The sequence below is a fragment of the Periplaneta americana genome, chromosome 4 (assembly GCF_040183065.1).
Source record: "Periplaneta americana isolate PAMFEO1 chromosome 4, P.americana_PAMFEO1_priV1, whole genome shotgun sequence".
NCBI classification, from domain to species: domain Eukaryota; kingdom Metazoa; phylum Arthropoda; class Insecta; order Blattodea; family Blattidae; genus Periplaneta; species Periplaneta americana.
The window spans coordinates 31377361-31403843 of NC_091120.1; the positions used below are offsets into that span (position 1 = coordinate 31377361).

Consider the following 26483-nt stretch of genomic DNA (forward strand, 5'->3'; position numbering starts at 1 on the left):
TGGTCATATCTTGTTCTGTGTGCGCAAGTATGAGGGAAATTCTAAATTTATTTCACAATCTATATAAAACAAGTGTCTTCATTCTAAAAGCTGGGTGCAGAGTCAATTCTCAAACATAACTAAAAACACGCTTTGAAAGAGAAGGGAGCAGTGTGAATTTTGAGTTTTCAGAATTATATACACACATACATACGCACATTCTTTCTCTCTCTAAGCCACGTAGTGTAGATGGTATTTAATTTTTTTTTCCAGCTTTGTGACTGACGAAGATATAATGAATTTTTAAGGAATGTGAACTTCCCAGAACAACGTAAAATAGTACTGGTATCTACATTCTGTTCCGTTTGGGTATGGATAATATTAATATTATGATAGTAGGAAACATTTCTCGCTGGTTATATTATGATTAAAAGATGGGAGTTTCCCTATATGGCAATGAACAATGCATAATATGAAAGGACAAATGAAAATCGTAGATGAAAATGGCCACTACACAAATCAACAGCAGGCACAATGTGTTCTTTGGTATGCTAAATTCGTGTTAAAAGAGTTCAAAGGGAATTTCGACGTATGGTGTACGTTTTTTTTTCGTTGTTGGTAGCCTAACTCTATAGCATCTATTAGATGCTTTATGGTTGTGCTAACAGATGGAGTTACTTGTCAACAATGTGACGTTGAAACGTGTTCAGGTTACTGCCCAGTGACAGTCCTGATGTATTTTTATATTTGTGATGATTGGTTAATTAATATTAACCAGCACACTCACATTCATACAAAAGGTGTATGTAATGTACCTAAATACGATTCCATGTCATGGTATCGAACATTTGTAGAAACAGATTCTGTGTTTAAAAAAAAAAAAAAAAACATGCAGAAGGTCGCAGGCGAAATCCAGTACGAAAAGCAGCTATCTCTTAATAAGTATTTACCAGGCATATTGATATATTAAAATGAATTGTAAATTACTCAATGTCAATCAGACAACTTTGTATAAACGCTATCTGAACCTAAAGATTAAGTTACACAATACCAACGCAAACATTTGGTTTAACAAACAATGTTTGAAAGAAAACTTAGTACCCAATTATGCAAAAATCAAAATTAAAAACAAAACCCAATCAGCTAAGAGAACAAAAACTATGGCTCAAACAATTTGGATCAGAAACGAAATTAAATTCTTACACAAGAAAAAAGATGTCATGAATTCTAAGTTATATGACCTTCATCTACAAAATTCAAAAGCTTCAACTACTGCATGGCCTATTTTAGATCAAATAATAAATAACAAAATAAAGATTTTAATGGAGAATAAGTATAAAACATTGAATAATAAATTGCAAAAACTCAGGTCCAATTTGTCACAATCATCAAGTAATACCCAAAAACCGATGAACAATAACAGATTTGTCAACTTAACCGATACGCAATTCTCAGATGAGGATATTGAAATATTGAATAAAGGATATAAACATAATTATCCACAGACAAGTTTAACTAAAACAATAGAAAATCTAGTTATTGAAACAGAGACAGTCATACAAAACAGTAATCATGATAATAAAGATTACTTATGATACAACGCCGCTAAAATTATCAAAAATTATAAAACAAATCCTAAAACCAAAGAACAGTTTCACAAAGCCAAAATAGAAAAACGTAAAATCAATAACCTAAACCAAAAAAGTTTATATGCCTTAAGATTGAAATTCATTAAATACTTATTAATAATTTACCAGGCATATTGATATATTAAAATGAATTGTAAATTAGCTATCTCTTGGCTTGGCCCCCAAACTCCCTAGATCTAACCCCTCCTGACTTCTTCGTGTGGGGTTTTGTTAAAGGCATTGTCTATTCACAGAAACCCAGGAACACTGATGATCAGAGAGTAAAAATTACTCAAGCTTTTCAACAAATCACCGTTCTTAGGTTACAACGGACATGGGCTGAATTGCAACATCATTATGAGTTGTGCAGGGTGCACAATGGGGGCCATGTCGAGTTCTGAGGAATCTCCCATCTTTCAGTGTTGTATGCACAAAGTTTCAACAAATAAAGTTCAGTAGTAAATGTTTTACGATGTTTTAATTTTATCCATACCCAAACGGATTACCCTATATTATAATCCCCATAGTGAAATCAGGAAAGGAATGTTCTCAAGAATCACAAAATTTACGCCAATAACTTATTAAATGAGAGAGGAAGATATTAGGGAAACTAGTCAAATAAGATAAAATGCTTGAAGGACCATATCTGCTGTTAGTTAATAGGTCCATGACCTAGCAGGAAGATCGTCATATCCTCTCTTCACCACTTACGCTTGCCATGGCAGTCTGCATGCTGAAATGGCATTCCCTCCTTTTTCGATGGAACAGTGTGATTCGGTCCCCAGAGCCTCGTTTGTTAAAAACAGGTTGTACCATGGGAAGGTGAGGATGGGATTTGAGTAGGAGAGGTTATGGAATGCACTTCACTACTCCTTGCAACCCTTAGCGTAAGATGTGAACATATGAAGGGTCCACAGAAAATACATGCTATGTCACTTTTTGTTGATATTTGTTTCTTGGTCCCATCTGCTAAGTTCATAAAGTGAAGTATCTTTCTAGTAAATCAGAACATGGTAAATTAAACTAAATGAGATATAAATTCATAATGTCTTATGAGTGTATTCAAGTTAAGAAATGCTCCCCTGAAAATTATAAGAAAACTGACTTAGCATGTTCTTTCCATGGACCCTTCATATGTGACACATTTTGTCTTTCACATTCAATGTAATGTAGCATTACTCCATTACCATGTGACAAAAAAAAATCGTCCATCATGTCGGTAGGCCTAATATTGCTTATTTTGAACGCATTTTTATTAGAAGTTTCTATTAGTTATTGTGGCGAATGCTATCTAGCGTTACAATTCGAAAGTTTAGTGAGACACTACAAGACACACATGAAAACGCAAATAAAAAGATAATAAACTGAAGATAAAACTGATGTTTTAAACACAAATTTTACGTCAAAGAAATTTTCAATTGCATATAATTACAGTATATGCAATCCAATTCTCAATCTGCCATTCCTAATAAATACAAATACAACCAAATTTACAAAATATTGTGATAAGCAATCCAGCTGTTCGAAAACATTATAACAAATTCACCTCCACCACCATGTCACGCAACCATTTCCAAAATTACATTCTCTCTTGACTCTATAATTCATACTAATACTACTCTATTGGAACATCACTGCTTTCATAATCATTAAATTTTTCTGCTAGTAAAGTTAACCTGTATGCTACTTATGATCTAGGTACTCTAAAATAGCTTTATAGAGTGAAGAATTCACATTATCTATAATCACACTTCATTCACATCTACCCAGGTATTATCCTTTCCCCACCCTATTTTGACTCTGCATATTTTCCCACTTTCCTTTGGTTGCTGCCATTTAGAGGACCACTTAGCTTTTTATATGCTATCTTATTGTTCATATTCAATTTTTTCTGTATCCAGACATTTCTCAAGTCATTAGTCGTTGTGCAGTTTAGAAGTATATGGACAGTCTTTTCAATTGGGACATATATCCAGTCCCACGTTTTCTCTTCTATTCTTAAGCCTCCAAAATGCCTAATCTTCACCATACTAGTTCTATTCTTTCTTCACTTGTATTTAACCTAATATAATCTTCTGTTCGCAATCGTTTTCATTTTCCTATAATATTTTAATGATTTCAGGCACTTTATAAAAAGATCCTGCCTCGAAATTTCCTAATCCCTTTCATTCACAATTCTTCAAATAATCATAGTGTTAATATCTCCATTTCTCTCCACAACCAATTCAGGTCTAATCTGTTTATCTCAGATTCTAACTCTTTTAACCTATTTGACTTCAAATCAGCAGTTTCAAGAAATAAAATAATTTTTTTTAAGATTAACCAATACTCCTTCACCAATTTATCCAAAGACCAATCACACATTCTGTCAGAATTCTATACTGTTTCCGAATTTTCTATTTTACAGTCATTTATTTTCTAATTTTTCAGAGCTTGGTAAGCTGCAACATTTTTCTTATGCTATAAGAACTCTAATTTACAAACATAATTTTTATTGGCTTTCGTCAGTTCACATTTAGTAGTGTGGTAGTCACAAACATCTGAGTGTGGAGGACAAATGGAGAAGTCACAATTATGCTGAAAGAACTTAGAGCATATCCTGTGTTCTCTTCGTAAAATACTTGAAACATCGTGGACAGAGACTTTATCATCAAATTGGGACTCTCAAAATATTTCAGCCTAATCTTTGCTTGACAATAGCGTGAGGTTTCATGCAGTGAACTGTTAAGGTACTGTAAAGCAAGCTCCACACAATATTACTTATTTTATGGGGGTGATTTAAGTGCGTGCTCCTTTTATTAAGTGGAAGCCGTAACAACTGCTTGCTCTGAACAGTTCACAACCTTTTTTCTTCAAAGAACGGCAGACATCAAGTTTTTTACCTCCACTAAAGGAGATGCTGTATTTCAACAACCTATTTCTAGATGACTGGATGGACACTGTTTTCGGATCAACTCTTTGCAGACAAGAAAGGAATCTTGTTGAATTTTAGCACCCAGGAACAGAATAAGAAACGAAGCTGTGTTGGAAAGAAAGAATAATGCTGAAACTGATCAGGAAGAGGAAAAGGAATTGACTGGGTCACAGATTGAAAAGAAACTGCCTTCTGAAGGATGCACTGGAAGGAATGGTGAATGGGAGAAGAGTTCAGGGCACAAGATATCAGATGATAGACATTAAGATATATGGATCGGGTCTAGGAATTCTCGTCACAGATGTCATTATACTTTATCATCAATGACATTTTAGTCACCGGCATTCTCATCACTGATTACAATTAATAATTTATTAATGTTTTATTGGAAAAATTTAGGATTTATGTAGAAGAATTAGTAGGATCACAGAACGATATCTTGATTATAAAGAAAATGATGTTCTTACCTACCTCAAAGCCATCGGACACAATTTCAGTGACAATTTTGAAATTTAAATCATGTAACATTTTATGCTGCTGTGTGGCAATTTTGATACAATCACGTAACATTTTATACAGTGTACCCATGGATATTTTACTTGCCAAAATAAATTATTTTTAAGAAAATATGTACTGGTACTGTGACCAAAAAGTCGAAGTAACCAAAACACCGAGTGACAAAATTTCAGTGACTAGATGGTGCAATGACGAGAATTCTGCTTCCCATATGGATCATATGCAGAATTCTGCTTCCCATATGGATCATATGCAGACTAAGAGAAAGGTAAAAAATAGGAAAGAGTGGAGAATGCTGTTTTTGCAGTGAAAGAACTGCCCTTGGGCAAAACTTAATGAATGAATCCTAAAATGATCGAGAAATGGATTGTTGATCATCTTCAGACATGTTATAACAGGTTGTAATACAACACTTCCTTACTTAAATTATTTTCCTGCTATTTGAGTTCCTCTAGAAGTCGTGTATGATTTACCTTTGTTTCTATTAGTTTTCCACTTGTTTTTGTCCACAGCTTTCTTTTATCCTTTGTTTTCAGATATGGTTTATATATATGTAACACTAGAGCCGCACTCTGAGGAACCTGCTCACTAAAACAGAGGTTCTCAGACTGATGCACGTGCATCACTATGACAAGACACGTCTCCTGTTGTGTGTAATGAATCTAGAGATACAAAACTTTACTGTAATGTACTGCACATACCCTTCTCACAAATTCAGCAATAATCGGAAAAGAGGCGCAAATGCCTTATTCGAGCCATGTCCTCAATTATTTAAAAAAGGACTCAACACGCACTTCATGAGAACTATTCAATATCAGTAATTTCAACTATTACAAAAAAAAAATATATTTTCAAATCATTGTAAGAGGTGGTTAAGTTTAAAGATATGCTTCAGTAACAGTAAAAAAAAAACTATTCTGAATTCATGAAAGAAAATCACAGCACAACATGAGTTCAAAAAATTAATTAATGAAACAATTAGAAGCATGTAATGGTGTAATCAAATAAGAAATAATCGCTTACTTGATTATGATAACCATTGTCAACAACGTCAAGAAGGAAACCTTTTGATCTGTCCATCTCAAAATTGTTCATACTGTCTTTCCATGGGTCGATTCAAATTCCTCTTTCCCTATAGGATGTACTGAGAGGCAAACTATTTTAGTATCTGGCATACACTGGACATGATTTCTCCAGTTTATTCTGCATCTTTTAATTGTAGCTGCAAGTGATTCGACATTCAACTCTTGTTTGATGATACTTCTTTTATGATCTAATAATATGCATTCTCCTACAAAATGGAAGATGCAACAAGTGGCAAGGGCACTACTTACCTTCAAACAATAAACTTCAAGTGATTCTAACACTTCTGATGAACTGTATTAAAATTGCTGCGACAGAAAATAAAAGACATGCAATGTTATTTTCAAGATATATTTATTAACATATATGAAAGACCAGACAGATACATAACCAAGTTAACGGTATGATTTCTGGTAACGTGCACGAGCTCCTGGACCTCCAAACTTCTTGGGCTCGCAGCGCCGTGGATCAGCTACAAGTAATGTGCGATCATACTGGATAAGGATATCCTTAATTTCCTTCTTTGATGCTTCGTCTACATCTGCAATCATAGAGGATAAAATGTTAGTATTCTTGATAATACTAAAGTACAGTTCGGTTCTGAGTCTTACATGCTTGGTTGAATTGTGACAACACTTAATACTGAGAACAGTGTAAAATGCGGGGATGACAGGCAATGAGTGCTATTATTGAGAGAAAACATAGATGTTATATCTCTTTAATTATTCACACATGAAAACGAAACAACAGCTGTTTAAAATGACGGATGTTTCTTATATCTATACTAGAGATAAGAAGATGGAAAGAGAAGGAGAGGAGTCCAGGGTTGGGAATAATAGGAGAATCATCTAAGGGGAATATGGAGAGTATAAGGAAAGTAGTCTTTGCGAGTGCAAGTCCGAGTGTAAGTTACGAAAGGGACTGCAACGAAGAGAAGAAAGAAGTCGAGAATACAACAGACAATGAGAGCGCAGATGATCAAAGTCCAGCAACCGTATGTGTTTTTGAGAGGGAACTAAAAAAGATGTGCGAAAAACTAGATGATAGGCCTACTTGTATAAAAATTCTGCGAGTTATGTGTTAGTGAAAGAAACAAGGAAGTGCAAACTAAGTCGTGTGAAGTGTAACAAGTGAACTAGAGGAGAGATCTGACTTAGTCTGAGGCATTAGATGCAGTCAAAAATGGGAGTATTAGATCAATTAGTGTAACTGAAGTGGAACTGTGAATAATATAGAGGAACAAGTAATGAACTGTTAATAGAAGATGAATTGAGTAAATTAGAGAGAAGAAAAGCAATATGATAGTGTGACTAATAAGAGTAGGAGATAGTATGTAAATAGTAGGTAGGGTTTGATGTAATTGAGAGGGAAAATATGGGAAGTGAGGAGGTAGAAAGTGAGTGCAAGTAGTGAGAGTGAACCGTAAAAGTTATCCAATAAAGTGAAAAAGTGATAAGTGAATCGATCAAGAAATAGCAAGGAGGTATCACAATCATTAGAACATTGCAATAATAATTGAGACAAATAATATAATAAGATAAAGTAGAGGAGATAGTAGAAATATTAGTGAATACTAGTCAGAGATAAAAAGGTTTTAACGATAAACATAAAAGTAATGAAAGATGACAATGTTAGTAGTAGAGATGGAGGAGTAGATGTAGACGAGAATGTTTGTATATAAGAGTAAGATGGACAGTATTGCATAGCATTCGGGAATTATATTGTGGGAAGATAAAGAAGGTAAAGAGTTGTAAATACGGTACATCAGAAAGAATGGAGGAAGAAACAGACAGAAGCAGGGTTAAACTTTAGATAATTGGAAGATTTGGGGAGAGACAGATGATAAGAGAAATATGAAGGATATATGATGGAATGTAAGCAAGGTAGTGGTGGACCATATGCAGAAATGTGAGGGAAACCACTACCTGAAAGCCGTTCGATGACAATAAATATGAATATTGAATATATCTATATTAAAAAACAAAAAGCTATGACTGAATTCGTCACTGTGGAGAAAATTAGTCCAACTGAGATCCATACTCGTCTAAGAAAGGTACTGTATACATCAGTAAAGTTAGATGGTGGGTAAGACATTCCAAGAACAGAGACGTGAACATCACTGACAAGCCTCGAGACAGCCGTCAGCAATTATTGCAGCGACAGAATGAAACAAGGGTCGAACTGAAGAACTCATCAAAGAACACTGCTGTATCACAACATGTCAACTGTATGATGCAGCAACTACTGGGAAACAGCTTAGATAGCCATCATGAAGGAGCTTGGTTACAGAAAGTTCTGCTTCTGGCAGGTGCAAAAAATATCCAGGCAAGCAAAAACAGGCCTGGGAAGACATTTTTTTTTCGAAGCTTCTGAAGCATTATGCAAATGAGGGGGATATTTTTCTGTCTTGCATCATTACATGAGACGAAACCTGCATCTTCCCTTATAAACTTAAATAAAGTGTTTGTGTTGATCTTCGGAATAGCAATAAGAATTTTTGGTCAATGTAAAGCATCCACCAGCCACTGCCAATGTGTTGCTATAAACCAATTTTCAATACTTTTATCACAACCACAACACATTTAAAATCTTACTGTACCATATATAGAGAATTATTACTACAGTAACACATTTAGTATATCACGAAACATGTAAAATGCAATTATTATGAAAGTCGCTATTGCTTCTTCTACAAATTGGTAGTATTAGTACGATCCACTTCCACTAGATGGACACTGACACGATTGGCAGAGCCGGCAATCTACAAGAAAACGAAATGATACAAAGTGTGAGGAATGTTACTATAGGTGTGTAGTATTATGTGACAAGTTAGCTCAGGTTTGATTACGTGTGTAGTATTATGAGAAAGGTTAGGTAAGGTTTGATTAGGTGCGTATATTATTACTATGCTGGCAACACTGAAACCCACTGTTACATTAAAGAAATATGGTGGTATCCTTCATTCACGCATGACGATTTTCGTATATAAGTAAAGTACGTATTTAGGGTGGGCTGGGAGGGCTTACAGCTCTCCCAGTGATCACATCAATTATCTACTACTCAATACTTTCAATCCAAGGCATTTTGAAGGTATTTCATCAAGTTCCTGTAGTGGTCGGGACATAAGTAACATTCACCGAATTTTTATTTCAATCTCATTTAGATTGTGCTAAAATATGACTTGAAGCTTTGTAGAAAAATAAAATAAGTTCATAGAATATAAAGAATTATTTCACTTAAAAGTCACAAGACTAGAACTTAATATTTTCTGAGAAAAAAATTAGGAAGCAAAACTTTCGTACAAATGTCATATTTTGCCCACACTCATACTAGACCAGACAGCAGTAGCGGCCGGTGATTGAAATCCTCGGTGAGGCCAGATGCAACTAGTTTAAGTGCCTCCGATAGGAAATGTTTGTTTATAATATTAATTATTATTGTTATTATATTATTAATATCATTATTACTGTATTATTATTATTATTATTACTATTATTAGTCTATTCTTATTACTATCAATGAAAAATAACAATTTCACTCACCAAATAAGCTGTTATGCTCCGAGTTTCAGTGATCGTTTCAGTGTGATGAAGCATCCCATATTATGTGTTGAAATTCCCCTTTCTTTCTTTTCTTTTTATTTTTTTCCTTTGACAGCAACAAACAAGGCCAAGAGAAGTTTATTTTGCATCACATTACCACATAACCATTTATGTTGTCCATACCAGGATGCAATAGAAACTCGCGTTTTAAGATTGTGTGTCAGAAAAATTATCAGCGATGTCGTAGGTATCTCGGTAGTCTCTCTCTTTATTTAAAACTTCCTTCCTTTTAGTATTATTTCTTCTCGAAAAAGGACACTCTAACTGCACCAGCATTATTTCGCTCATTTGTTTCTGTTTATATTTTCCCAAAATACATAACAACATTGGCCCAGATTCACTACTCTACTACGAAGTACAATAGTAGAACACCCTCGCTTATGTCATAAACTGAGACATAAGGGGAGAGAATCGAGTGGGTTTCTGCCTGCCAAAGAGCTGGAATTTTGTTATTTAGGGCCTAGTTAGGAAGACAAGTCACCACTGCTATTCCCACCCCACTCTACCCTTGAGGCCGGCCCATGGATGGGACGAGTGAAACCTGACCAGGCCAGCCGAATTGTGCCTTAGCTACAACGTTTTAAGCGTAAACTCAAAGCCCGCAAAAGGACATGAAATGCATTAAGCCAGACCCGGCACGAACGATTCTGCCCTCAGGAACAAATTTTACTGCAAAACAGGTCTATATACATCACAAGCCAGACCCGGAACGAGCGATCCCGGCCTCAAGAACAAATTTTACTGCAAAACAGCTCTATATACATCAAAGTTTTCAAATGCTTCTACAGCGATATATCCTTCATTCAAATAACTAATACATTAAATAAAAACACAAAATTTGATTTCAGTTAAGCCAAATGACTGAGGCCTGGCCTCACTTGCCTCAGTCAATCAGCCGCCACTGCCAGATAGACTGTTGCTTAGTGCACGCAAATATAAAATGTATGAGCAAAAGTTGAGGTGTTTTCTGAAGCTAAGGGAAATTTCTCCCCATGAATGGTAATTATAAAAAAATCTACTGTCAGAAAGTGTACCGAGTGCTTCGTACTTACACTTTTGGTAGTATGACACGAGAGCCTTTGAGATAGCTTGTCTGATGGCATAGATCTGGGCAACGTGACCGCCACCCTTCACTCTGACTCTGATATCTACACCGGAAAACCGCTCCTGAAAACAGACCAACGATTATTTAACATATCTAATGTAACATGTGTCTGATTATATTATAGACAGTCATTTACCTCAGATTATATACATTTCATGTCACAAATGATCAAGTTCGGGATAAAAAGCTCATCACTGGTAAATACTAAATATAACAAACAAAGAAGACTACAAGAACCAATCTGACAAAATGAGTATCCATAAACTTAGTGATATCCTTCGCGTACTATAAAGCAGTGGGGGGGAAGGGGAAATACTTCCCCAAAAGAAAAATAGGATAAACTTCAGAACACGGTTACCTTCCTTCCACTCTTCCCCCAAAATTCCAACCTTGTGCACACAAAATAAATTATACCATCAGCACTACCTCACATGAGACAAACATATTGCAGGGATACATTTCAGAACATGGATTCCTTCCTTTCTCTCTTACTTCAAAACTCCAACCTTATGCACATAAAATAAATTATTGGCACTGAAAAGAGCCTTTTCGTAAGCCCACTTTTCAGTACAAATAATCTATTTCGTGTCCACAGACAGTTTGGGTAATTGTGTGCCGAAGTTTCGGAAACTTCCGTATACGGTTACCTCATTGCAAACAATTTATCTTAAAAAAAATAAATAAATAAAAAATAGCATAGCTAATTATTTGTCTGTGCTTGTCGAATGCGCATCATCACGCTGACGAAAAGGCACTTTTCAGTACTAGTAATTTATTTTGTGTGCACAAGATTAGAATTTTGGAGGATGAGGGAAAGGAAAGTAACCGTGTTCTGAAGTTTATCCGGTGAAAGAAAGATATCATACTGTGTCCCAACATTTGAGAAAAATATCGTACCTTTCCTAGAAGCAAAACGGGTTCTTGCAGCTTGTACTGCAGTACTCGTGGTTCCACCATCTCAAGAGGCCGACCATTTACTCTCAGGTTGCCATTGCCTCTTCTACAGTACGCAACTGCAGTTGCACTTTTCTGGAAAAGTAAATACCAAACAAAATTATATTTTCCATACGATGGTTTTAAATGTAATTTCTAAACTATTCAACGACAAGGAACCATGTGCATTATTAGACAATATAGAAACCGCCATAAAAACATACCTTTCTTCCGAAGACCTGCACGGACTGTATCGGTTCTTTTGCTGGCTGTAAAACGAAATGTTATAGTTATTAATTTTGTAATCATCATATGGATATATGCTCCAGCATAAAACAGAGAAAATAGAAAACATAATATTACCTTCTGCATTTTGATGCACTCCTCGTGGAAAGGAAACTACGAACAGGAACTTCCGCTTACAACTACGTAGGTAGCGCTAGTAGCAAAAATTGGGATTTTTTACTCTTTTTATCGCGACTTACAAACACAATATTTTCAAAAAACCTAGTACATAAATAAACTATTAGAACGATTACAATATTAAGAATAACAGTGATTGCAATTTTATTAAAACAACATACACATAATAACAATGAATGTAATAGAACACTTGACTTTAACATGACGCTTTATTTAATGCTGCCATCTAGCAACAAACAGGAAAGAACCATTCATTCGTTTTGAATTCCTGCCACAGATGTTGCGACGGTCGCTTCAGGGTATCTTGAACACGCAGGTGTGAACATGGTATTATTCATCACAACACTACGCGATCGTGTGAGATGTGCATTGAAGCAGTAGTTGGGATGCGCTGACGGCGTGTGTCTGTTAGTTTTCACGGCGCGGCACTGTCAAACGTTTCTATTTTGACACACGCATGTGGTAGTGATTGCGTTTGATACAAAGTGTTGATTAGTGACTGTTGCCCACATTAGTGTATAAAATAGTTTTAAATACTGTTGTGATATATAAAAACACGTGAATTATTGCTGTCAACGATTTCACCGACACATGGAAGCATAATATGTAAGTATATCTAAATACGAAAGTGTATTTAATTATTTTTTTCTTGATATGGTTACTTAATTTTTGTTGTTTTTAACAGTATACTGTAGCTACTGTTGCTAGATGTACAGTGATATCAAAAATACGTACCGGTAGCTAATGTTTAATCGGTGTTTCGTGACGAAACAAGAAGTGCTGATTATTATTTTTTTTTTTATATTTCGCACAACAAAAAATATCACCGTTACTTATATGGTAAACATTATTGCATATAATTTATATTTGCTGCCTACGTGAGAATGTAAAATCAGGAAGATGTAAATTGACAATTAAAATTCTGCAGATAAATGTGAGAATGAATCTAGAAGTTTAAAGTTTATTTTTAAATGGATGCTTATAATAATGACCTTATTATCTACCGATGACAACTCTATAGGTGATAGAATCAAGGTGTCCCCAATCACCTCCAATATTCTTGTATATTACTCTAGGTATAATCTTTTTCTATTTTCCCAGAAATGTTAACTTTGTCTGCACTTTGTTTATTATTACAGGATTTATAGGCCCACTCTGTTGAACATATTAAGATACAGTATTTCATTAATTTTATTATCATTAGTAAGACGTTTCAATTCTTGGTTCTGATCAGCTGCATTCCCCCAAGTTGGTGCTGATATTATGTGTTATTGCCAGATGAGAGCGTCAACCTCTAATGTAGCCTAAGTACTATTCGTGTGAAATTGTTGCAAACCAGAATTCAATTCTTTAATAATATATTTACAACAGTTATATTACCGGTTGTTTTTTATAGTTGTGAAACTTGGACTCCACTTTGAGAGAAGGACATAAGTTAAGGGTATTTGACAATAAGATGCTTAGTAAAATACTGTATTTGGGGCTAAGAGGGATGAAGTTACAGGAGAATGGAGAAAGTTACACAACGCAGAGCTGCACGCATTGTATACTTCACCTGACATAATTAGGAACATTAAATCCAGACATTTGAGATGGACAGGGCATGGAGCAAGTATGGGCGAATCCAGAAATGTATATAGAGTGTTAGTTGGGAGGCCGGAGGGAAAAAGACCTTTGGGGAGGCCGAGACGTAAATGGGAAGATAATATTAAAATGGTTTTGAGGGAGGTGGGATATGATGATAGAGAATGGATTAATCTTGCTCAGGATAGGGACCGATGGCGGGCTTATGTGAGGGCGGCAATGAACCTCCGGGTTCCTTAAAAGCCAGTAAGGTAGTAATAAAATATTTACTTCATTGGTACAACAAAAGTCTTGAGTTATGACTGAAAGATAAAACATTGTGAGTAACATTACAGTGTAGTGAAATCATGTTTTTTGAAATCTATAGTCTTTTAACAGTCAACACACGTTCTTTGGCACTTGAAGTTAAAAAAATAAACACGAGGCAAAACAGAATAAAGTTCATTGAATATCTGCATCACATAACAGCACTTAATAAACGCGTCACTTTCTTAAAGACAGTTTGCTACATTATTATTACAATGATTTTCAAGAACTATTTCGTGTGTGTGTGTGTGTATATATATGTATGTATATATATAGGAGAGAGAGAGAGGGGGGGTTGTTGTTTAGTCAACTATCCGAAGACAGGTTTGAACCTCACAAGTCATACCAAGAGGCACCACTTATGAGGCAACTAGACCAAGAGATAGTGGGGTAGAGTGGCTAGTTCCTTTCCCCCTCCATTGCATACATCGCTGACTAGCTACACTAGTCAGAGTTCAGATCCATACAAACAATAAATTGTTCTTCTCCTGACACATATCGTCAAGTAAGATGTACTGCGTGATAATAGATGTACCGGTACATATCAGCCAGAACCTCAATCAGAGGTAATAATGATTTATTTTCATATAATTCATACTTATGAATAAGAGTATAATATGACTTTGCTCTGGACGATTTCTTACACAAATGTAGGCCTAATAAAATCCAAATAAACTTGATAACGCCTACTTGTGAACATGGTGCGAGATCCGTTAAGAAATATGCCGATAAATAATGAATATGTTTACTACATTGTCATTTACTTTATATAACTTCAAAGGTTTATATCTGAAAATAAATCTTAATGTAATTATTACAATAAACATACTTTCATTATATTTACACTTACGATCAATTTGGCGACGATAATCCAAAATCCTACAACCGAAATAATTATTAATGGAAGTGATCACTTAATCGATTAATTAAAATAATTAGTTATCCAAAGATCTTCAACCTTTATGGAAGAATTACAACTAGAACCTACAATGCAACATATACAACTTCACATATTCATTATATATGAGGTCTCGCCTACCTCATTGAATATTACACGACTACTATGAAGTAGCCAATGTGTATTATCACCATTTAATTCGAGAAAAATTCGTTCCGGCACCGGGAATCGAACCCGGGACCTCTCAGCTCTACGCGCTGAGTGCTCTTTCCAACTGAGCTATCCTGGGACACGATCCACGGTGCCGGCCGAACTCCTCTCGTAATGTTTTACGGCCCTACTACCTGCACTTTAGACAATGTAAGTCATACATGCAGGAGCGCATATTTAAATGACTTTTATGGTCATATTCAACATCAGTTTGTGACAACTGCTAACAGTTAATACATCACATATTCATTATATATGAGGTCTCGCCCACCTCATTGAATATTACACGACTACTATGAAGTAGCCAATGTGTATTATCACCAACTTCATCAGAACAAATGGATAAATGCTCTGCTTCGTATGCGTACAAATAGAATCCCAAAAACCATCGTCCAAACGGGAAGAGATCTAGACCTATTGGTCGCCCAATGAAACGATGGGTTGAAAACTCAACCGTGAGATCGTAACAGTCCTTAGAGACTAACACTTGAGGGAAGAAGAATAAGATTTGAAACTGAAGCACTTATTAATCAGTAAATAATAATATTCTGACACATTAGTTTGTTATAAAAGTCTCAAAATAATCGATAAAGCGTATCTCAAAGGGTAAAGACGATTACATTATTTAAACTGTAGACAATTTCAAACTGATTCCAAGTTAGTGTAAATTTAGAAGATGTGGAAATGCATTCTGTGAAGATTATGTACCAACGTTAAGCGTCTAAAATCAGAATATTCTCAGTACGGTGAAAGTATGTCGCTTTAAGGGTGGAAATGAAGACGGCTGCAGATATATGAAAGTAAATAAGGGTGTTAGGATATAGTGGGAGAGATTCCTACCCCCAAATGAATCATCGCTCCTTTTTAAAAGCACTGAAGTGCATCTCCCTCCCCAGTCTGGTTTATTACATTCTTTACTATATACCATACCATTCATTTATTGATCGATTAATCTTTGAATCCAAAGCCGAAATAGAAACATGTTATCAATGCATGTCGTGACAATTATTGTTTCAGGAGGCCGATATAAGAGTGTAATAGAAACAAAAACAACTCATATAGGATCGAAATTTTGTCAGCACAAGAAATACGTATGTTCGTAAATTATTACAGTGTACTTGTAATCTATACTAATAATAAATCTGTAGCCGAAATTTTTCTGGTAATTTTCGATTTTCCAAAAATAATTGGTCCTAACATATATAATTAACCAATCTGAAACCGAAAATCGCCTTTCTGAAATTTTTGTTTGTATGTCTGTCTGTCTATCTGTCTGCATGTTTGTTATCTTTTCACGCGATAATGGCTGAACCGATTTATATGAAAATTGGAATAGAAATTAAGTTCGTTGTAACTTAGATTTTAGGCTATACGACATTCAAAATACGTTATTTAAAAGGGGGGTTATAAGGGGACCTGAATTAAATAAATCGAAATATCTCGCTTATTATTGATTTTTGTGAAATATGTTACATAACAAAAGTTTTTTTAAAAATGATTTTCGATAAGTTTTACTCTTTGCAAAATTTTGATAGGACTGATATTTAATGAGATAAATGAGTTTTAAAATTAAAATGCAATGCCATCTAAAGCGGTGTAATGAAATGAAAACAAATTACTACGTCTATAAGGGGCCTTGGACAACAACAATCGAAAGCTATGAAACATAGCCTACCGAGAACGTTTCTGTGTTTGTATGAAGTAATATCGGAAGCTAAATTAACCGATTTGTATAATTAATTATTATTTCATCATTGGAAAGTGTACTTTCTCTAGATGGACAGAATGCTATAATGTTATTACCGCAACTTCTGATTGCTCTCTGGACCAAAATGTTCGCATTTTAATTATTTAAATACAATTTAAATTCAGTAACATATTAAACGATTAATCCTTCTATCAAACACGAATGTCCCTGGATCAAACGTCCTATTTTAATTACGTAATTATTTTATATTTATTTCTAACAGATGCAGCGGAGCGCACGGGTACGGCTAGTAGTAGACTAAAGTCGTCTTCACCATATCATTATCATCGTCTCACTTTTTACAAGATTAGGAGTTTTATGTACTGTACGTTTTTGTCTCATGAAAGTTCGACAATTAAAACTGTTCTCAGTATTATTCTCTTTAAAGTGTCCGCCATAGAATTTTGTTTCACGGTGTTCGACTCTAGTCCTGCGTAAAGAAATTTCACTTCAAAAACGACAGATTAAACTGACGTAATAAGATAAAATCCACCCACAAATCTCACAGGATCTGCCCAGCATCAAACCCTGAACGTTTGTTGAGAAATGATCAACCTACAGCTGCGACTATTGCCTGAAAAGACTGCAAACTGTAGTTTACTCACCCCTCCTGTAGCCAGTGCGTCACAGCGATGGTTTTCAATGTGGGGAGGTGTAACTTCGATGGGAAAGCCATGTTCCAATTTTACTTCTTTGTTATTCACCAGCCTGCAACCCATAGAAACATAACAATTAAAATTTCAGGTAACAAACGAAATTGTATGAAAGTGAGGCAAAGAGGAGACATAAAGAATACACGACATTGCTAAACTATGGGAGTGTCAGAAAAATAAAACTTTATTGCGTGAATAATAAGAGTAATGTAAACTAACAAATATTGGGGTGGAGATTAGTTGTAAAAGATTTTCAATTTGGGAACTCTATTACACGAGGTTTCAAATAGCAGCAGTGAAGTATTATGCAAATGATTGTGCCGAATGCGTAGACAAAACATCTGCTGTATAAAATAGTACATTATGCAACGAGCCTATAATGGTAGTAATGAAGACGCGAGTATGTTTGTTTATGAAACGAGCGCAAGCGAGTTTCATAATTTTCATACGAGCGTCTTAATTACCATTATAGGCAAGTTTCATACGACTTTTTATGCTCGACCATATTTCTAACTTGAAATTATTCATAAGTATTCATGTTATGGTTATGTAAGTGAGGAGCGGAATTGACCTTCTAAATTGTGAGATGTGCGCAGACGCGAAAGTATTGATTTTTTTCCGAGGAACGAATGTCATTGACTTTGATATAATCTAGAGAATAACATGAATATTAGTCTTGATATAACCTGGAAATTGATTTAGAATTGAAAAACGAGATGACAAATTGAATTTATTTGAATATTATTTACAATTAACGCTAATTATTATAGTAACAGAACATAACCTTCTGCGACAGTATTGGATTTCCAGCCTCCGTGACTTTTCGCTAGTTGTCTTTTGATTGCATATCCGAAAATAATCGATACTTGCGCTTTTATAATGGTACAATGGTGATTTCTCATTGGCTGAACAACTGAACTATAATGAATAGGTGTACTTTAATGAGGTGCATTAAAGGGCTACTACCAGCTGTATAATTACTACATTTCGGCATGGTCGAGCATAAAGATATTATAAGGTAAGCAGATTTTTAGCTTCGCCACTGGTATTACTTCTGATATAATTTTATAGCGATTTTATTTCATATCTTAGACTGTATCTTCTGGAGGGGGGGAGACACAGACTATGTAATTTGGCTGTGTTCCACCCTTTCCGGTCGCTGGACGCACGGCATATTTCCTCAGCTTACGTTAACCGGAAAGAAAAGCTGCGCTACGAATGCTTAATCAAGGGCTGACATAGCATTAATTATCTATCATATATCGTACTACCAGGTTGGACAAATATTTGTACCTTAATCATCTTCTTTTGAGTGTTTTTAGGATGTCTTTATAAATTACTTTTAAACCAGCTGTAGTTTGAGGCCTCTTAATTTTGTTTTCGGAGAATCACGCTGGCCATATGTTAGATTTCCCGACATGTTATAGTATCAAATTGGTGTGAAAGAATGAGGGGAATCCAACATTTGAATGACCTTTCGTACTACGTTCGTCTAGACAATGTGCTGTTTGCAAATGCAAGATATCTTGTTGGGAATAAGACCCATAATTTTAAGGATCTCGTGGGTATCTATGGGTAATATTTAAAATTGTTTAGGATCTCTCTTCAAAATTTTCTTTGGTAAGTTGTGATCGAAAAGGCAATTTAATCATATCGTGGACGCTAAGAGACAATGATTACGTGATTATTAACACCGTTGCTAACAGTACGAAAAAAAAAAAGAGAGATATACATGCGTTTTTAATAACAAAAGAAATTGCTGTCACAAACATGATAAAATCCATGTAAGTTATACACAATATCATTTGTCATGTTACTTCTTGAAGATGACATCGGAAAGATGTGCTCCATTTCGGCGTACACATTCTGATAGCTTGGTGTGGAAACTCTGGAATGTTCGGTGCATCATGTCTGCAGGAATGCCAATGATTTCATCTTCAATTCTCTGTTTTAGTTCAGCAATGGTAGCAGAACGTGTGCGGGACACATTGTTTTTAAGATGTCCCCACTGGAAGAAATCGCAAACACTGAGATCAGGGGATCTCGCAGGCCATGGAATGTCACCGTTACGTGACATGACGCGCCTTCCAAACAATTGGCGAACGGCTTCCATTGATTGTCGAGCAGTATGTTGCTATGCTTGAAACATTCTTTGCACCGAGACTGCACTATTTTAACATCGAAAACATGTGGTTTCAGCAGTACTGAGCCACGTCACATACTGTTCGACAATCGATGGAAGCCGTTCGCCAATTGTTTACAAAGCGCGTCATGTCACGTAACGGTGACATTCCATGGCCTGCGAGATCCCCTGATCTCAGTGTTTGCGATTTCTTCCTGTCGGGACATCTTAAAAGCAATGTGTACCGCACACGTCCTACAGCCATCGCTGAACTAAAACAGAGGATTGAAGACGAAATCACTGGCATTCCTGGAGACATGATACACCGAGCATTCCAGAGTTTCCACACCAGGCTATCAGGATGTGTACGCCGAAATGGAGCACATCTTTCCGATGTTATCTTCAAGAAGTAACAGTCCACACCTGTGGAGTAACGGTTAGGTGGCTCGGGTTCGATTCCCGGTCGGGGCAAGTTACCTGGTTGAGGTTTTTCCGGGGTTTTCCCTCAACCCAATATGAACAAATGCTGGGTAACTATCGGTGCTGGACCCGGGACTCATTTCACCGGTATTATCACCTTCAACTCATTCAGACGCTAAATAACCTAAGATGTTGATAAAGCGTCGTAAAATAAGCTACTAAAAAAAAAAGAAGTAACATGACAAGTGACATTGTGTAATAATGGCAACATAAATGGCATATTATGTACATGTACTTCCATCAATAAATAAAAAAAATTATGGTTTATTTAACGACGCTCGCAACTGCAGAGATTATATCAGCGTCGTCGGTGTGCCGGAATTTTGTCCCGCAGGAGTTCTTTTACATGCCAGTAAATCTACTGACATAAGCCTGTCGCATTTAAACACACTTAAATGCCATCGACCTGGGCCGGGATCGAACCCGGAACAAGATAAGCAGCGATATACCAACTACGCTACCGAGGCCGACCCATTAATAAATAATGTTTGTGTTGTGTTTATTCCTGCCATTTACCTTAATTAAAATTTTCCCGTTTCCTTGTGTTAAATGTTATGTTTTATTTAACGACGCTCGCAACTGCAGAGGTTATGTCAGCGTCGCCGGATGTGCCGGAATTTTGTCCCGCAGGAGTTCTTTTACATGCCAGTAAATCTACTGACATGAGCCTGTCGCATTTAAGCACACTTAAATGCCATCCACCTGGCCCGGGATCGAACCCGCAACCTTGGGCATAGAAGGCCAGCGCTATACCAACTCGCCAACCAGGTCGACGTTTCCTTGTGTATCGCAATGTACACATAGGCGGAAAGGTACAATTATTGGCAGGGTTAAGGATGATATTTTAGTCAATTAAAAATTGAATATATATTTTAAGTTTAATCGTAAAAATGAAATTTCTACGGGACAAAGGGATATTTTTTTCCATATATTCACATATATCCAGTTACATTTTAAAATTAAATAATAATGTTTTTTTTCATGTGAAAAGAATAAGTTCTGAAAAATACAATTCTTGGCAGGGTTGCTACAATATTTGGCAGGTATTGATACAGTTCTTGGCATACTCGTTTTATCAATAGTTTATATCAAAATTAAAATCAACACACATCCCATTTATTCACTGTGCTTTCAATATTTAAAAACAAGTCTTCAGTATCACTTTCATCAACATTGTAGCAGCCACCAGCGTAGCTCTGTTGGCTAAGGCGCTTGCCTGCTGCTCCGGAGTTACGTTCGGGCGCGGGTTCGATTCCCGCTTGGGCTGATTACCTGGTTGGGTTTTTTCCGAGGTTTTCCCCAACCATAAGGCAAATGTCAGGTACTCTATGGCGAATCCTCGGCCTCATCTCGCCAAATATCATCTCGCTATCACCAATCCCATCGACGCTAAATAACCTTGTTGTTGATACAGCGTCGTTAAATAACCAAGTAAAAAAAAAAAAAACATTGTAGCACAGATGACAAAGGAAATCATCGCAGTCTGTATTGTCGGAAATATGTTGTTGATGATTTTTAGGTACACATTTCTCGTGGAATAACTTATTGCACAGTGAACATTGTAGGCTTCCATTTTCAGTTTTAATATTACGAACACAAACATAATACATGCCTTGTTTGAAAGATGACATTTCAGTTACGTCAGTATTCTTACTCATTTTAGTAAGTCGCCCTTTCTTTTTCTTAGGCATCTGTTTTGTATTTAGAGTTTTTTCTTCTCTCATTCTCTTCCTTTGTTCTTTCTTCTCTTGTTCTACCTGTTTTTTTGTGTTCTTTATCTGCCTGAATCTTTTTCCAAATTTTGCTTGTTAAAACAAATGACTGGCGTTGTATTTGTCATTTTCCCTTTCTTTTCGGGGATTCTGGCCTGTACAATATATCACTCAGTTCCATATTTCCTGACCCTTCACTGTTTTGTTTTAATGTTTCTGTGCTCATAGATTCTGGAAACAACACCCGCTTTGCTGATAAGTTCGATTTGATTCTTTCTTCAGTTCCTAAAAGTGGTGTGATTGTATATTGTGATGATCTAGCTGCCCCTGAGGATCCTGGATAACACGATTTTTCTGGCGACAATTCAATTTTTTTTAAGATACATTTGTTTTCCTTGTTCTTCACTTTTTGTCTCGTCTTCTTCCTGGGGTGCAGTATCAGCTGTTTGTTCATTATCAAATGTAGGCCTATATATCGTTTCATACTCTGAAATAATTGGCTGAATTATAGAATTAAGACAGTGCTTTGTCTTTTCATTATCTTTGGGTTGCACACCTTTATGAAACACTTCATTCCACATTCTGAAGAGAATATAAAATTCATTACTATGATCTACTTCAGTTTCACTCTTAATGTCTTTAAACTTTTCTATTAATTCTTCACCCACCAGTAATTTGAAATGTTCATAATCTAATTTTGGCAATAGTTCACTGTATGATTGAGCTGATGTCTCATTTATTTCTTTGCTGCCAAGAAATTCTGAGTAATCACTGGAGTCAGGATTCCAAGGAAATAGCCCACATGCTCTGAAACCACTTTGGAGCATTTTAGCTTTAACGTACTTCTCTAGGACTTCTTCTAAGACTGGACAGAAATGTTCCTTTTTCAGGTCTTCGTGAGGGTGATCTTTGCGCCAATTAAGTACTCCTTTCCTCCAGCCTTCTTATATGCGTCTAAATGCTGCTACGTCAGCTGGTTGAAGAATTCGCGTTGCGTTGGGATACAATGCGATTAATACAACACCAGGTTCTGTGCAGAGTTGACTAATTTGGCATGACATGTGGCTTTTATGCCCATCTACAATAGAATAAAATTACAGGTGTTTGAATGTTTTTCTCTTTTAGAAAATGGCATAAAAACATTTCCAATATACTCATAGAAGACTTCAGTTTTCATCCAGCCTGTATCGCTGCGACCATTCCCCAGGAATCTGGAACTGAGCACCCAATTTCTGCTGGAATCCTCTGGTACGGAAAACTACCATCGGTGGTACCACCAAGGCACTAGCTGAAAAGCTGAACATTACAGTTATGGAGGTTTTGGCATTTCCTTGATCCACCTTATAAATGTTTCTAGCTTCTTTTGGACCTAAAACTTTTGAATTTACAGGATTCAACATGAAACTTGTCTCGTCAGCATTGAATATCCTGTCAGGTTGATTAAGAAGATCAATGTTCTATTCTTCTGTTAGACATTCAGATATTTTGACAAACCAGTTTCGAATGTCTTTTTCGCTAACGCAGCTGCTTGCTGAAGTGACAGCTTCACTAGTCCGAGTCCCAATATCTGGATGTCTTTTCAGAAAAGCCTTATACCAACCTATACCTGGTGTATTGTCTAGGAATGGATTTGGCCGGTTGTTCAGTTGGAGAAATTCTTTGACACTTGCAATCACAATTTCTGATCAAAATTGTGTTGGGGCCAGGGTGACTTTTCACAAAATCTTGCTTTAGATGAAACTGAATTGTTGCCCGAGGAACGTTATGTTTCTTCGCTGATGCATTTTTTGGAAGTCCACTCTTGACATCATTAATAGCAGCTTCTAAATCCTCAGATGTGTATATTGACGACATTTCTGACACCCTGTGCAGGGAGGGGGAGTTTTTTTTATAATATCGCAATACTGCCAACAATTATCACACTTTTTCGTTTCAACATTACAGTTTATTGGCACCCCTGCCAAGAACTGTAACTAAGTATCAGAAGTGAGTCGAAAATATATCTAATTGAACTACATCTTGCTTTAGAAGGCGATTCAAAATCTGTACTTATACCACTAATACACAATAATATAGTTGTTGGCAGGGGGTGCCAATAATTATAATATGTAGAAAAAATATACTGATGTTGGCACCCAAATTATTTTAAGTAAAATTAGGTTATGAGATTGAATGAATTTAATTACATAACCAGCAAAACATACAGATCAAGTATAACTGTATTTTAAATATGTAATATACAAAGTAGGCAAGTACTTACAGAACATGTCACTCCCGTGTTCCTATTTTCTTCTTTATAATTTAACTATAGATATGCAGTTCAGAACATTAACACACAGCACGAAGACTCAGAGAAAAATGGAGGGAAAACATTCACATAACAATGTGACCAACATTATAAGCTCTGTTTTTCCCTAAGTAGATTTGTCTGTGGGAAAAAATTAAACTCATTATTATTAGCTATATTCAAAAGCTGCCAAGAACTATCACACTGCCAACAATTGTACCGTACACCCTCTTTCTTAAATATTTTGGGACATGATTTATTGTATCCACGACACATCCGATTCCGCGCTATAACGGGGTTTCAATGCAGAAAGTCACAAACCCTACTTTCTCAAAGATAACAGAAGATTATATTTGATCAAAGATTAAGAAATAAAATCAGACACAATTTGTATTCCAGTTTATAGTGTCGTTGCTGGAAACGTACAAAAATGGTAACAGTGGTGGTAATAATGATAGACACTCTTAATTTGCTGGCAGATACAGAAATAATAATAATAAAATAATAATAATAATAATAATAATAATAATAATAATAATAATAACCAATCTATAACAACTAACAGTTTATGTAACTTACTAATAATTAAAACATAAATAAATTAAATTGCGACGTTCATCTTTTTCAGCACATAAAACAGATGAAGGTACTAAATGAAAATGATTTATAACTATGAAGTATGGAAAGACTTCTGAGAAAAACTGGTAGTGAAATAGCTACTTGAATGTGAAATGGGACATTATGGTGTAAGATGAGTTCATTGGACGTTAGTCAAAAAAGTAAATATACGACTCTTGAGTAACAGTCGAATACTAAAGTAGCACTTGTATCGGTTGATTTTACACCCGGAAGACATTTATGTATCCTTGTCTCACTTGGCATTAATATTTTTTTAACAAAGAATGTGTTAACATCTTTAAATAATTTGAAGTATCAAACACTAAAATATGCCACTATCATTGGCAATTGCAGTGCTTTTTCCAAGAATATCAAGTCTACATTTTCATCTGTCGTTCAGTAGAGTTTGCAGTTCTCCCGCGAGGCTTCGCAAAGTCATTTTGTAAATTGAATACTTCAATATCAGTAAACTGCTGTCAATTGTGTATCTTCATTCCGTAAAAAATAAGTCGCTAATGCGTTTCATGTGACATAAATCAAATTAACGAGTTGTGCCAATCGTCATTTTGTCCCTGCGGAACAAATGCCATAATATGGTAGTCAGTTACCTATACTAGCAGACCATTAAATGAGCTTAATACGTTTTCCAATCACGTGTATTAAAAGTAGCCATGTCTTTCAATCTCCATCTCATTTCTAAGAAATCGTCAATACTGCTCGAGTAAGAAAAATAAAACTTCTCTGCTGTATTACTCACATTCTTTGGAGAAGAATTTAACCTCTTCCCTTACTATACAGGGTGTTTCAAAAATACGGGGCATAATTTCAGGTATGTATTTCCCACATGTAGACAATCAAAATAGTTCATTACAACATGTGTCCGGAAATGCTTCATTTCCGAGTTATGGCCTTCACAACATTGAAATTCACCGGAACGTTTTTCTTTCCGCAGGTCGTTGTCATTACAGAAGATGTTCAAAATGTCTACCTCCTGCTTGAATACAGACCTCACATCGATGTCTCATTGACCTGCGAACACGATCCCAAACTCCATCCCTATCCATCGATCAGGAAACCTTCGATCCAAGTACGCCTACACAACACTGAATGTAACCTTCGCCTCGGAATGAACTGTCATAGTGCCCTCTTAATGTCTCCTTTGACGGCAACGACCTGCGGAAAGAAAAACGTTCCGGTGAATTTCAATGTTGTGAAGGCCATAACTCGGAAATAAAGCATTTCCGGACACATGTTGTAATGAACTATTTTGATTGTCTACATGTGGGAAATACATACCTGAAATTATGCCCCGTATTTTTTAAACAACCTGTATATTTTACCAGTTTTGTGAAAAAAAGTGTCATATTTTTTTTATTTTCGTATAGAGGTCATTTAATATTGCAGAATCACTGTACATCACTAATTTTCTTACATACCTAAAAAATCACTATGAAATAGACATACATTCATACCTGAATTATTATCCCGAGTTATCTCGTGCACCTTGATTCCAGCTCTGGTAGTTGTCCCACTTCGATTTTCTTCTGAACTATTTACCAACTTATGTTTTTTTTTATGGATTAATTTATGAGGTACAATACCAGTGCTGTTATCAAGGCGTTAAATGTTGCTTGTCGTGTGATAGACTCGAAAGCAGGGTATTACGCACAGTGGCACATTGCA

At 35.8% G+C, this 26483-nt stretch overlaps 2 protein-coding genes across 2 annotated transcripts in view; one reads left to right on the forward strand and one right to left on the reverse strand.

The window, feature by feature from the left end:
- Window positions 1-6457: 6457 nt before the first annotated feature.
- Window positions 6458-12226, reverse strand: RpS16 (ribosomal protein S16). The gene is made up of 5 exons (XM_069823107.1): window positions 12124-12226; window positions 11985-12029; window positions 11725-11856; window positions 10775-10889; window positions 6458-6661 (listed from the first exon to the last, which is right to left on the reverse strand). The coding sequence occupies exons 1-5, from the start codon at window positions 12130-12132 to the stop codon at window positions 6516-6518; spliced, it is 447 nt and encodes a 148-aa protein (XP_069679208.1). The 5' UTR covers window positions 12133-12226; the 3' UTR covers window positions 6458-6515.
- Window positions 12227-12492: 266 nt separating this feature from the next.
- Window positions 12493-26483, forward strand: part of insc (inscuteable) — a 290338-nt gene continuing 276347 nt past the window's right edge. The window contains exon 1 of the mRNA XM_069823099.1: window positions 12493-12789. The gene's annotated coding sequence lies outside the window, so the exon portion shown is untranslated. The remainder of the gene's footprint in view (window positions 12790-26483) is intronic.